The sequence below is a fragment of the Lynx canadensis genome, chromosome D4 (assembly GCF_007474595.2).
Source record: "Lynx canadensis isolate LIC74 chromosome D4, mLynCan4.pri.v2, whole genome shotgun sequence".
Taxonomy (NCBI): domain Eukaryota; kingdom Metazoa; phylum Chordata; class Mammalia; order Carnivora; family Felidae; genus Lynx; species Lynx canadensis.
This window is the reverse complement of record NC_044315.2, coordinates 83,919,633-83,935,946: the sequence shown is the minus strand read 5'-3', so window position 1 is coordinate 83,935,946 and position 16,314 is coordinate 83,919,633. Positions and strand designations below refer to the sequence as shown.

At 40.0% G+C, this 16,314-nt stretch overlaps 1 protein-coding gene across 2 annotated transcripts in view; it reads left to right on the top strand.

The window, feature by feature from the left end:
* Positions 1 to 16,314, top strand: part of SCAI (suppressor of cancer cell invasion) — a 148,637-nt gene that overhangs the window by 83,849 nt on the left and 48,474 nt on the right. For both annotated transcript variants that reach the window (XM_030292746.1, XM_030292747.1), the window contains 3 exons: positions 11,667 to 11,762; positions 12,293 to 12,379; positions 13,395 to 13,493. In XM_030292746.1, coding sequence (XP_030148606.1) covers positions 11,667 to 11,762; positions 12,293 to 12,379; positions 13,395 to 13,493 — 282 coding nt within the window. The remainder of the gene's footprint in view (positions 1 to 11,666; positions 11,763 to 12,292; positions 12,380 to 13,394; positions 13,494 to 16,314) is intronic.

The window sequence follows — 16,314 nt, the reverse complement described above, 5'->3', positions numbered from 1 at the left end:
ACTCATGAATCACAAGATCATGATCTGAGCTGAAGGCAGATGCTCAACCAACTGAGCCACTAAGGTGCCCCCTGAATATTTTATATAAACTTAACATACATTTGAGTTCAGATGAGCCACTTTTCAGGTACTCAGTTCCCATGTATGGGTATTGACTCAGGCACAATTCCTCCCACTTTTAGCTTCTGTTCACAAAATGATCCACTGTGCTTTCTGGAGAATATATACTGGCTGTTTTGGGGTTCTCTTCTTCACAGGTCCATCAGATGTCCCTGTTTGTTTCTTCTGTCTCTTCCTGTACAGATGCCAATAGCCTGCAGGTCTTTTGGCTGTTGGTGATTTGTCCCTACCCACCTGTATCTGGGGATTTGAAGGATACTTTATTACTTACTCTTAGTTTGCTAGGACTATCATAACAACATATCACAGATTGGGTTGCTTAAACAACAGAAATTTATTATCTCACCGTTCTGGAGGCTAAAAGTCCCAGATCAAGGTACTAGCAAGGTTGGCTCTTTCTGAGGCCTCACTCCTTGGCTTGGAGATGGCTGTTTTCTCACTGTGTACTTAAATCTAGTCATCCCTCCATACGTGCGCATCCCTGGTGTCTCTGTGTGTGTCCTTATCTCCTCCTTATAGGACACAAGTCAGATTATATTAGTGCCCACCCAAAAGGCCTTGTCTCAATTTAATTACTATATTTGTTTAAAGGTCCCATGTCCAAATGCACATTCCGAGGTACTGGGGGTTAGGACTTCAACATATGAATTTTGAAGTGACATAACACTTACTTTTGCTGAAGATGTTGTTTGGGGTTTTGGTTTTGTTATCTAATGTTTCTGTCTGTTTTTGGAATGTACCTGAGTAGCTGAAACTATGCTGCTGTCCTTTCCCTAGAATCCAGAAAATCAGCTATTTAAATGATATACCAAAATTTTAAACACTAAAATAGATGAGTATATTTCTAATGAGTTCTTTTTGACTATCAAAGTTCAGTATAACCTGACCTAAAAAGTTACCGTTTTCTGAGATCTTAATTGTCAGGCCTGGCTAGGAACAAAAATACACATCTTCACCTTTTTTTTTTTTTTTAGTTTTTATTTATTTTGGAGAGACAGATCATGAGCAGGAGAGGGGCGGAGAGAGAGGAAGACAGATAATCCGAAGCAGGCTCCAGGCTCCAAGCTGTCAGCACAGAGCCTGACTCGGGGCTTGAGCTCATGAACCGTGAGATCGTGACCTGAGCCGAAGTCTCAGCTTAACCGGCTGAGCCACCCAGGCGCCCCGACACATCTTCACCTTTATAATTGCTAGTGGGTTAGACCAGGGATTGGTAAGGGGGAAGGTATTTGTGTTTACTTTTTTTGTTTTGTTTTGTTTTTGTCTTTTTGTGTGTGATCTTCTAAGATCTTCCAGGAGTAGTGTAAAGAGAAAAAGGAAAGATTTTAAGAATAATAGATTTCACTAAATCCTCAAAACAACCTCATTAGCACCTATTTTCTTGGCTCATAAATGAGAAAAACAAAACTTCGGCAGATAAGCAATAGCTTATGTTAATACAATGGGTTCTAATTTGGGAAGTGCTACCTCAGAGAAGTTTTTCCTTAGTGTAGGAGTAAGGATCCCAAAACTTACAGGGAAGCTCTGATAGCCTCTTCTCTGGAGGTGACACAGGAGAATACTCTAATGATGTAGGAATGACGCAGTTCCTGGCTTCTTGCACTCATCTTCTTGGTTCTCTGAGAAATCCACATCTGTAGAACTCCTTTGGGTAACATCATACCTACAAAATAGTCACAGACCTTTGGAGGGACAAGGCAGCAACACCTTAGAGGACTTCAAAACTTGACAACCTTTTTTTTCTATGCGCAAGGGACCAGTGGAAAATAAATGTATTTCTAAGTGTAAGATTTTGTATACTTCCCCTGGAGCTGGTTCACAGGAGGAGAAGACAGCATTCCGTAGCTTTATTTGGCTTGGCATTTCTAAATTCAAACTAAGGGTGATTATTCAAAGTTATTCAAATTCATAAACCATCCTTAGGAATGGAACAAGGTACTAAGTGCTTTCTGTGTGCCCACACCATTCTAGGTACAGGGCTAGCGATGGGAGCGGGATGCAGAGATAAAGGGAATGTCCACCTTCTACCTAATCAAGCACTCTTGTGCATTTCTTCTCAATCTCTCATTCAAAAAAAGCTTTTCTCCCTCTTCAGTAAACAAAAGAGTTGGGATGCCTGGGTGGCTCAGTCAATTAAGCTCTCGGTTAGTGAGACTGAGCCCCACGTCGAGTTCTGTGCTGACAGTGCAGAGCCTGCTTGGATTCTCTGTCTCTCTCTCTGTCTCTCTCTCTCTCTGCCCCTCTCCCACATGTGCTCACGTGTGTGCACTCTTTCTCACTCTCAAAAATAAATAAAATTTTAAAAAGTTGATATAGTGGTATCATTAAGATATCCTCCCCAAAGGAAACACTCAGCCTTAACAGTCTAGACCTGTGGATACCCCCAACACCTTCCAACTCACAGATCGATTCTTAAACCTAAATTTGGAAACCAGGTATGCCAGTTGGTTAAAAAAAAACAAACATACCGGTGTTAAAACAAGGAATTGCTGATTGGCCTTGCAAGTCCTGAACACAATTTTGTCTGGCGTATAAATGAACACAGAGGCATGGATTAGAACAAAGATGTCACTGTATGTAATACAGTCTTCTCCGTGTAAACAAGAATGTGTGATGGGACACTGTGCTCCTTGACTGAAAACCTTGTTCAGAGGAGTTGAGTTATGCCTTTGACTAGAGCTTTGGTCATAGCTTTGTTGGAGGTCAATTGCATCCCATGACCTGGGGAGCAGAATGAGCTCACAGAGAAGAAATTACTAATGTAGAATCAAAATCTAAATTGTTTTCCCTTATGGTGCAAAGAAGAGAACATTAGATTAGGGGTTAGAAGGTTTGAATTTGAATCGTAGTTCAACAATTTACTGGTCATGAGTTCCCAGACAACTCGCTTAAGGTCCTTGATCCTTATTGTGTGTGTGTGTGTGTGTGTGTGTGTGTGTGTGTGTGTAAATGTGTTTACATACACACATATATGCCCTAGAGAAGCCAAGCATTTAACTATGGGACTAAGGAAAGAGAAGCCAATAGAAGAGAACAGGAAGGACAGAAAGGAGAGAATTACAAGATGGTGGACATGGTGCACAGCAGCACGCCACAGGGAGGACAGACGTGAGGATGGAAGGGTGGCTATCGGGTTGGGATGTCAGGTGTGGGTGGGTGTCAGCCATCTTAGCTAATTTCGCTTAGTTAGGATGGTTGATTTATAGAAACCCAGAAGAAGTTTCCTAAGTTTTGACATCTCAGCGTTACATTGGAAACATCTCTGAGATAAGAACCAGGTTTAATCATTTGCACGACACTTTTTGCTACTGTAGTCTCTGAACTTTCGTTGGTAGAGTTGAGGATTTAAAAAAAAGGAGCGAGATAAGTGTCATACTTTCAATTTCTACTAACGCTTTGGAAGAAGAATATGAGCAGTCAATTTATAACATAGGTGCCTTTGCAAAAAGTGAAATATCAGGTCATTTAGCTTACAGGATAATTCACAGAGCCCCATTTAATTTAATTCTATGGACCATTAATTTCCCATCTCTGACATCAGTATTAATAACCAAATGATGTATTCAGAGTTTAAAACCATAGTCAAGCTCTGAATAGCAGAGGAATTTGTCTAAACCTCTTTATAAAATACCTTAGTTAGTTTTAGACTCTAATCAAATTATAGTGGTATGTATATTAGCTTCTGTGATAGGTCTTATTAGAGAAGGGGTGGTCACAGGACTTAGCCTTTAGGAAGTTAAACAAAAATTTAACTCTGTGTTGAAAAAGAAATTCCTGGGGCGCCTGGGTGGCTCAGTCGGTTAAGCGTCCGACTTCGGCTCAGGTCACGATCTCACGGTCCGTGAGTTCGAGCCCCGCGTCGGGCTCTGGGCTGATGGCTCAGAGCCTGGAGCCTGCTTCCGATTCTGTGTCTCCCTCTCTCTCTGCCCCTTCCCAGTTCATGCTCTGTCTCTCTCTGTCCCAAAAATAAATAAACGTTAAAAAATTTTTTTTTAAATAAAAAAAAGAAAAAGAAATTCCTGTCTGTATAGCTGCGTTTTAATTTTTTTATTACTATTTTTTTATTTTTTATTTTTTTATATTTGTTTACTTAATTTTGAGAGAGAGAGAATGTGCAGGGGAGGGGCAGAGAGAGAGAGAGGGAGACAGGATTTAAGCAGGCTCTGCACTGACAGCAGAGAGCCTGATGTACGACTTGAACTCACAAACCAGGAGATCATGACCTGAGCCAAAGTTGGATGCTTAACCAACTGAGCCACTCAGGTGCCTCTAATTATTACTTTTTTTAAAGTTTATTTAGAGAGAGAGAGAGAGGATGTGCATGCTTGAGCGAGCGTGGGGTTAGGGAGAGAGGGAGAGAGGGAGAGAGGGAGAGAGGGAGAGAGGGAGAGGGAGAGAGAGAGAGAGAGAGAGAGAGAGAGAAAGAGAGAGAATCCCAAGCAGGCTCTGCACTTACAGTGCAGGTGCTCAAACTCAGTAACAGCGAGATCATGGGATGAGCTGAAATCAAGAGTTGGACTCTTAACCGACTGAGCCAACCAGGTGCCCCTGAGTTTTTGTTTTTATTTTTATGTATGTATTTATTTGTTTGTTTATTTTTAGAGAGAGAGCATGCAAGTGGGGTGAGTGGCAGAGAGAGAGAGAATCTTAAGTAGAGTTCATGCCCACTGCAAAGCCCAACGTGGGGCCCAATCCCACGACCCTGGAATCATGACCTGAGCCGAAATCCAGAGTCTGGCACTCAGCTGACTGAGCCACCCCAGGTGCCCCTATGGCTGGGGTGGCAGATGTTCTAAATTATTTTGAGGAAAATACTATAGAATTTGGCCAGCATTGTTCATAGCTATATCAGGAAATATTTGTATACTACAACTTACTTGTTTTGGCCTTTTGGATCACCAATTATGTGCTTTCAGCCCTCATACAAAATTCCCTTCCTTAAAGCCCTTTACGCTGAACACTTGAAATTATATACATAGTCATGACACAAAGCACCGAGTTGTATCTAGTTCTGTTTTCTCTCGTAACAGAATGTATTACTGAGGTTTATTAAATCTGTCAGTTGGGAAACTCGGAAGAACTTGGAAGCACATGCTTCCTTGAAAATTTGCCTAAAGACTTCACACAGTATCGGTAAAGAAGCACCCAAGAGTTGTCAGTTCCCGTGCAGGTGATGGTGATGTTGCAACTTAATGCTGTTATGTAATAACACAGTCTTCCTAGCAGCAGCTACGTGATAAGAGTCTTAAAGATTCTGGCGGCAACTTCAATTTTAAAATATCTGATTAGCTCTTTCTCGCTGGAGGTACATGGAGACGTTAAAAAAGAGGAAAACTTGCAATAAATGTGGAAACTGGTGTCTGTAGTTAACCTATTTCTATAATCTGAAATGACTTTCTCCTTATCATAAGGATAATGGAAATGGATTTTAAAATGCAGTCAGGAGCTCATTCGTGTTACGTATACCTGAAAATTTCATGTAGGGAAACCTTTTGCTTTTTTATTTGTTGTCTTAACATCTGGTAGAGAAATGCATATCTTCTTTCACTTATTAACTCTACTTACAGAATTTACCTTTTACTCGTTATCACATAACTATTCAAAATTATTAGTATGAAGGTGTTCATTGCAGCATTTAAAAAAATTTGTTTTTAATGTTTATTTATTTTTGAGACAGAGAGAGACAGAGCATGAACGGGGGAGGGTCAGAGAGAGGGAGACACAGAATCTGAAGCAGGCTCCAAGCCTGTCGAGCTGTCAGCACAGAGCCCGACGCGGGGCTCGAACTCACGGACCGTGAGATCATGACCTGAGCCGAAGTCGGCCGCCCAACCGACTGAACCACCCAGGCGCCCCTCCATAGTGTATGTTTTTTATCCATTCATCAGTCGTGGACACTTGGGCTGCTTCCGTAACTTGGCTATCGTTTCTTTTTTTAATGTTTATTTATTTTTGAGAGAGAGAGAAAGAGACACAGAGCACAAGTGGAGGAGGGGCAGAGAGAGAGAGAGAGAGAGAGGGAGACACAGAATCTGAAGCAGGCTCCAGGCTCTGAGCTGTCAGCACAGAGCCCGACACGGGGCTCGAACTCATAGACTGTGAGATCATGACCTGATCCGAAGTCGGATGCTCAACCGACTGAGCCACCCAGGCGCCCCTGCAGCATTTTTATAACAGGGAAAAACTAGAGGCAATATAAATGTTAAGAAGGGATTGGTTAAATAGTTTGTTTATTGTATACAGTAAATGTTGATATAATTATGTGTGTATTTAAAAACCCTGACATATTATTAAATTTAAAAGACATGTGAAAAGGCGTGTTATAGAACATTATATGTAGTTTGATCCCATTTATGTAAAATAATAGAAAAACTCACATATTTACTTAAATGTACATAGAAAATGCATCCTTAATGGTGGTTATTTCTGGGGGCTAGAATTGAGGGGGAAAACAATAGGGTATTTTTTACTTCTTACTCTATATACTGTCTAGCATTTTTGTTTTAAATTTTTTTTTTTTTTTCAAATTTTATTTTTTTTTGGGACAGAGAGAGACAGAGCATGAACGGGGGAGGGGCAGAGAGAGAGGGAGACACAGAATCTGAAACAGGCTCCAGGCTCTGAGCCATCAGCCCAGAGCCTGACGCGGGGCTCGAACTCACGGACCGCGAGATCGTGACCTGGCTGAAGTCGGACGCCCAACCGACTGCGCCACCCAGGCGCCCCTAGCATTTTTGTTTTAAAAGAGACTTCTATTATTTTCAAAATTGAAAAAGAAAGAAAAAAATATAAGATCTCTGTGGTAGATTGCCTATAAAAATCATTCCCTTCCTCGTATCCATGCCCCTGAGTCATCCCCTCCCACACTGACTCTGGGCTTGGCCATGACGATTCCTTTAGCCAATGAGGTGGTGCAAACATGATGCAAAGAATCAAAAAAGAACGATGCACATTAGAGCCGCCCTCTCTTTTGCTGCTTTTGGGATCCTTGCAACCAACCTCATGGAAACTGAGCTAGCCTATTGGATGAGAAACACATGACCCAGCACCCTTGCTGCCAGCCAGGCAACGGTGAGATGTCTGAGGGAGGCCATCCACCACTAGCTGTCCACAGTTGCATGAATGAGGTCTGGCTACGGTTTTATTAGCTGATAATTGCCTTTGTTCCTCTTACATATTATCTTAGTTCTCTCTCTCTCTCTCTCTCTCTCTCTCTCTCTTTGATTATCTCTTCTTTCTCTTTTGCGTATCCATATCTCTCTCTTTAAGCAGCTTTCCCTGACTCCTCAAGCCCTCCAATATATCTCTTTTCTACAGTCTTCTGTTATTTTTATTCAGTACCATATAAGTTAATACTTATGTGCTATTTTTTCTTTTTCTGTACATGTGTTAGTCTTTTCCATTTAACTAAATAATAAGCTCTTTGATTGTAGAAATCATATTTCACATCACATTCTCTGGCCTTTGTAGTTCTTAGCACTTGGTAGAATTATATGTAGTAATTATACCTTGTCTAATTGCAGGGCAAGTGTCACCAATAGCAAGATACCTGACTGGGACAGGAGAAATGCTATACAGGGGTGCCTGGGTGGCTCAGCTGGTTAAGCCCCCGACTCTTGGTTTCGGCTCAGGTCATGATCTCACAGTTTGTGGATTTGAGCCCCACGTCAGGCTCTGTGCTGACAGCACAGAGCTTGCTTGCGATTCTCTCTCCCCTCTCTTTCTCTTCCTTCCCTGTGCTCTCACTCTCTCTCCCAAAAGAAATAAATTTTAAAAAATTTAAAAAAAGGGGCGCCTGGGTGGCGCAGTCGGTTAAGCGTCCGACTTCAGCCAGGTCACGATCTCGCGGTCCGGGAGTTCGAGCCCCGCGTCAGGCTCTGGGCTGATGGCTCAGAGCTTGGAGCCTGTTTCCGATTCTGTGTCTCCCTCTTTCTCTGCCCCTCCCCCGTTCATGTTCTGTCTCTCTCTGTCCCAAGAATAAATAAAAACGTTGGAAAAGAAAAAAAAAAATTAAAAAAAAAATTTAAAAAAAGAGAAATGCTTTACAAACATAAGCTATATCTGTTTCTGCTCTGTAGCTGTCTTATTTCCATGAAATTATGTATCCTTTGTTAAGTAAATTAAAAAATATATAGCAGCTTTGTGTGTGAGTGTGTGTGTGGGGGGGTCTCTTTCTTCTAATCTCAAATACGTATGTGTATTATACACCGTGCTACATATGTTTATATTAAACATGAAAAAGTGTTAATTGTATATTAAGTGAAAAAGTTGACATTACAAAACAAGATAAATACTGTGCCTGTATACACAAATACTGTGTATGTATGAAATCTGGAAGGATTTCTCCCTCCACCCCCTAACAACCAAACAATAAAATACTACCTCAAATTTCTATATATTAGTATAGTTTACCAAGAACATTCAGCTTACTTACTTATGTGAGATAAATAAAGGGTTTCTGGGATGCCTGAGTGGCTCAGTCAGTTGAGCGTTGCATTCTTGATTAAAGCCCCAGTCATGATCTCACGATTTGTGAGACTGAGCCCTGTGTTGGGCTCTGTGCTCACAGCACGGAGACTGCTTGGGATTCTCTCTCTCTCTCTCTCTCTCTCTCTCTCTCCTCTCTCTCTCCTCTCTCTGCCCCTCCCCTGCTCGCTCACTTGCTCTCTCTCAAAAAAATAATAAACATTAAAAAAATAATAATAAAGGATTTCTTTTATACAAGTTGAACTTAGGTTAAATGAGAGAATTTGTATTTAAAGGTCTCTCCTTTTACTATGGGACATTTCAGTGTTTCTCTATTTTAAGTATTTTAGTAGACATTTGGATTATAGGGATCATTCTAAAATATAGCCTGCCCTTTTCTTAATTGAAAATAGTGCTAGTGGTGATCAGAGGGGTATTGATTTAGACAAAGTTATATTACCACAGACAGGTAGATTAATGAAAAGGAGTGGAGGGCCCCCAAACAAAAACACTTTATCTGACAACCGCAGGTAGAAGGGATCAGCCCCAAATTTATTATCTCTGAAGCTTGGGATGGTATATGGGGATTCATTGTACTATTCTCTATTTTTGTATATGTCTGAAACTTTCCACCATCAAAAAATAATTTAAAGACATAACTTAAAAAATACAGATACTTTTCACAAATCAATAAAAATATGAGACATTGTAGTAATGTGAACTAAATATTAGACCTTTGTGCAAAGCATTGTAAAATTTAGTGATTATTTTCAACATAAATGGAAAGAGATACTACTGACACTAAAAGTTACTTCTTTTAATTGTGTTATTTTTTTTTAATGTTTATTTATTTATTTTGAGAGAGAGTGCAAGTGTGAGCAAGGGAGGGGCAGGGTGAGAGGGAAAGAGAGAGAAAATCCCAAGTAGGCTCCGCACGTGAGATCGTAACCTGAGTGGAAATCAAGAGTCAGATGCTTAACCGACTGAGCCACCCGGGTGCCCCAACACTAAAAATTATTTTTAATATGGCATTTCTCCAAATGGATGTCTAGATTCATTGAGGTCTCATTAGAACCCATTAGGACTTTTTTTTTTTTTTTTTGGTAGAACTTTCATAAGCTAATGTTAAAGGTCATGGGCAAGTACAGGGAATCAAGAACAGCCGTGGTGTTCCTTAAAAAGAAGAAAGATGCCACACTTTTTATAAAGCTGTAGTAATTAACAGAATGTTAATAAGGAAATAGAAAAACCAATAGAATAGAGCCGAGTCTCAAGAATAAGGGAAAATTGATGACTGCAATTCTAGTTCTGTCATATTAGTCAAGTCAAATGATTTATTTTTTTAATTAAAAAAATGACATTTTTAATTAAAAATTTTTTTAATGTTTGTTCATTTTTGAGAGACAGAGCGTGAGTTGGGGAGGGGCAGGGAGAGAGAGGGAGGCACAGACTCTGAAGCAGGATCCAGGCTCTGAGCTGTCAGCACAGAGTCTGACGTGGGGCTCGAACCCACGAACTGTGAGATCATGCCCTGAGCTGAAGTAGGAGGCTTAACAGACTGAACCACCCAGGTATCCCTCATGGATTTATTCTTGGGCTTTAATGAAGAGGTTTTGCCCTGAGAGTGAGACTCAGTTGTAAGTGGCATTTATAGCCAGCATCTCTCAATTGTATCTTTTACTTGTATGCATTAGAAATTGTTGTTATCTTTCAATTCTGAAAGTTCTGGAACTCGTGGGCTATCCCTTTTCCTTTCAACCCTGCTTGTAGCTAGTTCTTTTCTGAGTTCATCTTTCTCATGTTTTGTTAAGTGCAGCTAATAGCATCCAGGGCTAGTAACATACTTTTCCCGGTTTCTTTGTATAAATCTGTAAGTTCGTTAGTCACTTCATCTCCTTTCCAAGTGATTGCAGGCAGATGCTGTTTTGCCGCTGTATTCTATGTGTCATCATTTTCCAGCCTTCAGTAACGGTTTGGTGCTGCTAAATTCCAATGCCAGTGTTGCATATGTTGTGTATTTGTTATGGAAATAGCCCATTCCTGGTATCCATTTCTGTACCGGCTTTTTCTCAATAAGGCTGCCGTAACAACTTCAACATTTTAGTGCGTTAGTACAGTAGAGACTTATTTCTAGCTCCCATGTTAGCTATAAGATGTCTTCAGTTCTGAGGCTCCATTAAGTGTGTCTTACTCTGTGTTCCAGGCTGAGGAACAGCCCTATCTTGGTCTTAGGTTGTTGGGAAGTAAAAATGCTGAACTATGTAGTATCTCTTACGTCATCTTCTCAGACATGGTGTGGGTAACTTGCCATTGTATTTCACTGGCCAAAGCAAGTCTTAAGGCCAGGCCCATGTTCCTTATGACAGGGAAGAGTTTTTCTCTAAGGGGTGGACGGTGAGTCACCAGGGCCAAGAACAGGGATGTATAATGTCACCCATAGGGAGAGGATAGAAGAATTGAGGACAACTATACCACCTGCACATCCACTTCTAGATAGTGGAGTGTTTTTCAAAGTGCTGAGTTCTTCTATGAAGATAATAAACATTTGGAATTATCAGTCTATAAGTGACTGTGAATAATATCAGCCAGGGAGAGGGAAGAGAGTGCTAGAAACCTCGTGGAACAGGCATCTACAAAGGAGACTAAGGATGAACAGAGGTAGGAGGGAAGAATAGGAAAGAACATGTCCTGAGCTCTTGTTATAGAACCATTTCCACTCCCAAAATTGTTACTTTTTTTTAAAAGAAAGACTGGGGGTGCCTGGGTGGCTCAGTTGGGTGAGTGTCCGACTTTGGCTCAGGTCATGATCTCACGCTTTGCGGGTTCAAGCTCCACGTCGGGTTCTGTGCTGACAGGTCAGAGCTTGGAGCCTGGAATCTGCTTCAGATTCTGTGTCTCCCTCTCTCTGACCCTCCCCTGCTTGTGCTCTGTCTCTGTCTCTGTCTCTCAATGATGAATAAACTTAAGTAAAAGAAAGCCTGAATGCAAATGTTTTAAATATATCCAGTTTGTACCATCACAAGACCTAATTTCCAAATAGCATAAGAAATTGATTTAATACATGTTTGTTTGTATTACAGAGATTTGCCACAATATGGGCAGAAGCAGTGGCAGTCCTATTTTGGAAGAACTTTTGATGTTTACACCAAACTCTGGAAGTTCCAGCAGCAGCATCGGTAAAGGAATTTTATAGTTACAGGAGAGTGAAGGTCCATTTTATATTAGTCCCACTTTTGACCTTTTTATCTCTTGGTGCATTTTAATATATTTCCTCTTCATGATGCAAATGAAAATGAATTGATTTTTTTCCTTTTTATTTAAGGTTTTAAAATGTAATGTTCTCATCTGATTTTTAAAGACAGTGTCATATCTTAAATGGTTCAGATTAACTGTGACATAGGTAGGCTGATTCATGGTTTCATTCTAATGTAGGCATTGTTTATTGGTCAAAGCTATTTGGCGGTGTTGCTTTTAATTTTCATGAGCTTAGCTCAGAACGGTTTCTTTTCATATTTCAACTTACTTTAAATAGACATTTAATACTGCTTTTTGAATTTAATTGAATGATGATGTTGAAATCTCATGAAAAATTCATGAATTTGAATTCTGAATTGGGTGGTATTTTATCCTATTAAATTTACAGATTTGGTTATTTTTGGAATTTATAGTCTCTTATTTCTATTTTCTTATCTCCTATGTAAAACAGACAAGTCTTGGATAATCGGTATGGCTTGAAGCGGTGGCAAATAGGGGAAATTGCTTCTAAGATTGGGCAGCTATACTACCATTATTAGTAAGTGAATTGCATATGGAAAAAAATAAAGCGTTATCCTGGTTTAAACACAGCATGCAGAAGTATACTTACTTGGTAGGAGGGAAAACTAAGGAGGTACAAATGAAACCCCAGATCATAGTAATCAAAACAGTCTTATGAAATGATCTTCCATAATCCAAGTAACATTATTTGCTTAAAAGGCTTACCTTCCAAACAGTTTATTTGGGCAGACGCATTTATAACTTAAATGATTATGATCTCCGTTTTAGATAAACGCTTCACTTAAATGTTAATACATAACTTGTATGTTTGAATGAGTGGTTTTGGGGGGAATACTTTAAAACTCACACTTGTAAGATATATCTAAAAGGTTTTGTGAAGCAGATAAAGATAATCTTGATTATATCCTTAGTGATGAGTCAAGCAAGGAAGAGCATTCCTTTTAGGAATCTAGGTCTCAGAAAGTAATATCAGTTATACCATAAAAAGCTTGGACTATATAGAACTTCTTCCTCTTCCTGTCTTTTGAGATACCATCCATCATTCCCCTGTTAAAATCACTCTTTCGGGTAGAATATTTTCTTAAGAAGTCCCTTGTAAAACTAAAGATGTTAGAGAACTGAATACATCGCCCTCTGAAGGTTCACATTGATTAGCGCATTTCTGAGTCCTGTGAGAAAAAAAACTGAAGAAATGAACCAAAGGACAAATGACTGTGTATGGATTTGGGGAAGGTCATGAAAGATGTAACTGGGTGGAATGCTGTTTGGAGAATCCCTTCAAAGAACGAAAATAATATGTACTTTGGATTGCCATCAAAAAAGGCTTGGGAGCAGTGGGGAGGTTTTTTTTTTTTTTTTAATTACCATTATTTTTACACATTGTAAGGGTGATGTGATGATTGCTTTGCTGATTCAAATTTAGTTTAGTCATTCCCATCCCCTCGTGTAGAGGAATAGCAGAGGAATGAAACAAGTATTCATCATAAATGGTTTGAGACACTGTCAAATATGAACATTTTTTTTTTCCATAGCCTACGCACATCTGAGACCAGCTATCTGAATGAGGCTTTCTCCTTCTATTCGGCAATCAGACAGAGATCATATTATTCTCAAGTCAATAAAGAGGACAGGTACGCCCCTACTATGTTTTTAGAAAGAGATAAAACACTCAGAATTTTTAGTCTGTGTGGAAATTATGCAGAGAAACACACATTTGTTTATAACTTTTATTCACTTGAATGGGCTTTATTGAGTGCCTTACAATGTACTAGGCCTTCGTAAGCATACAGAGGTATGTTACCTAAAAGCAATAAATGTTATATGTTTAGCAGATGTCACAGTACCAGAGTGGAGTCAGAGCACAAAGAAGGGGCTGATTGTTTCTATATGAAAGATTAAGGCCACACAAATTCTCATAGAAAAGAAACAACTCCAAAGTGAGGCTTCGCTGATAACCTTTGTCCTTTTTAGCCTGGGTAATTTGAATTCGTACGCATTCAGAAGCCTGTTGACAGCTGTCCGTGGGACTAAAGAAAAGGCTGCCGGTGCAGTTTACGTTGTATTTGATAAACCCGTTATGTTACAGTTGCATAGCTGTAGGAAAAAAAAATCAGATAGAAATCATTCATTCCAAATAATAATCTATTGAGCACTTACATATCTGGCAGTGTGGTAGATGCTTGGGTGGGAGAAGAAGAAAGAAAAGAAGGTATACAGGTGTTCTCTTTTCCTTTCAGAGGATTATCTTCTCATGGGAGTTACAGACATATTTGGGGCCCAGGTAGACTGTGATGTTAATTCCAGATGAAGACGGAATTGCTGAACAAGTCAGGGTTCTGCTGGAGAACCTTTGTGACTCGTATTCCCGGAATTGTTAGAAGAGAAAGTTCAGGCGTAGTAGATCTGAATGTTCTCCCTACTACCGGCAACAGAACTCACAGTTGTTATACAGTGAAAAGATTATATTCTCTTAGCAGTAGAAGAGAACATAATTTTGACATATTTTTCTAGAGAACACTTTGTGGTTTGGCTATCATAAGCCTTCCAGCTAAACAGCAACATGTTTTGGAAAGCCCCACTCTTGTAAATCCCCTTCATTCCCTAGCAGATCCTGTTCAGGCTTGTCCAGAGGAGGTTGCTTGATACAAGAAAGGCACACACTCCATTTCCCCCCGAAGTCGTCACCGTGCTTCACTCTTCCATCGGAAGATCCGTTAGTCACCTCTCCTTCAGATTTTCTTATGGTTTCCTTCACGTATTTTCACTACAGTTACATTTCGTCAGACTCCCACCCGTTTTCTTTCTATTCATGTTGTACAATTTGTCTGAATTCTTGGTGAGATAAGTTTTACTTCTAAAAATACACAGAAGGGCTATATGATATCTTCTCAGTATGAAAAAGACGTATAAGGAAAGAACTATTTTAAGCAACAGTGAAACACCTTGTATAATTCACATTTCTGCATTTTCTAATTCACTCAAAGGGAACTTGGCCTTGGGCCCCTTGGCTTCAAATCCAGCAGTTTCATTTATGAAAATCACTTTCTGTCCTAATAGCAAATGCCACATATGAATGGTTTTCCTGTGCTGCCTCCTAGAGCAAGGCAGATGAACAGAGGCAGGATTATTTGGAACCAGGATGACAAAATCTCTTGCCTTAGGCCACTAAATTAGAATCAAAGGACAATCCTGTGTGCAAAATCTTGCCCTTGTTCGCTGTACCTTAGGAAGGACTTTACTCAGTTGGTAGGGTTGTTTGTTTCTTAGTTCATACAGAGCAGGGAGACAGGGTAGCTATTAGTGACAGCTGCTAAAATCAACAGCTGGTTGATTAAAACTAAGAAGTAACAGTATTGCACAATTTCACAATTGCTTTAAAAGCAAAAATCTCTCCTCAAAGGGCAACTGCTCTCTGCACTGTCTCAGTACCTAAGGACTGTGTTAAAGCCAGAAATCATGGTACATTTCAGCAGTCACCAAAGTGACTGCCTGTCACTAAGCATAAACAAATGCTCATTCCAAGGGCCCGTCCTATTTAGCAGAGGAGACGTTGCCACATAATCACTTGTCCTAGGAGCCACAAACCCTGACTAGTATTGCAAATGGCTAAGGCTCAACCTGGTCGGAGTTAGATGTGGGGATGGTGAAGTTTCTGAGTACCCAGAAGCCTGGGGACACATTGCAGTTAGCCACCTCGGAAAATAGTGTCTCAGGCAAACATATAAAGAGTCAGTGTTTTAGAACTAGTGGGCCTGGCAGGCTGGACAGAGCTACAGTTCTGGAGTGCCAGAATAACTTTGTCAAAAGATCGTGATGTCAGCTTCAGCGGTGACAGTGTTGGAAGTTTTACATTGTGGGAAACGTGAATCTAAACTTGAGAACCTTGGCGCTTCCTAGTAGTGTTTATTGGGAGGATGTGATGTGGACCTTTCCAGTGTGATTCATTGGATGATTTTTTTCTTCTACAGTTTCATGTGTTATCAGGCAGTGGGCTGTGGGCCTGTCTGGGACAACCTCTCGTGTGTATAAAGTGGACAGCACTGACTTTTTTATCTGTGCTTTGCTGCAGTCCAACACAGTGGTTTCCAAAATAGAATACATCCACCTACTTCTGTATGTTTATTTAATACAGGGGTTGGCACGCTGTGGCCTGTTTCTGAACTGTCTGGTAGCTTAGAATCCTTTTTATATTTTTAAAGTGTTACGAAAACAGAAAAATATGCTACAGACGCCATATGGGCCTGCAGAGCCTAAAACATTTACTGTCTGGCCATTTACAAAAGTTTGCTAATCCCTGGTTCAGTATGTTTGTGTAATCTGCATTACATAGTTGTATCATCTATGATATAGATTCATAGAACCTATTTTATTTTAGCAAAACATTAAAGGAGTTGTCTTATTAGTATTTCAACTGTGAATTGACATCATCCTACAAATTTTCCTCCTACAAAT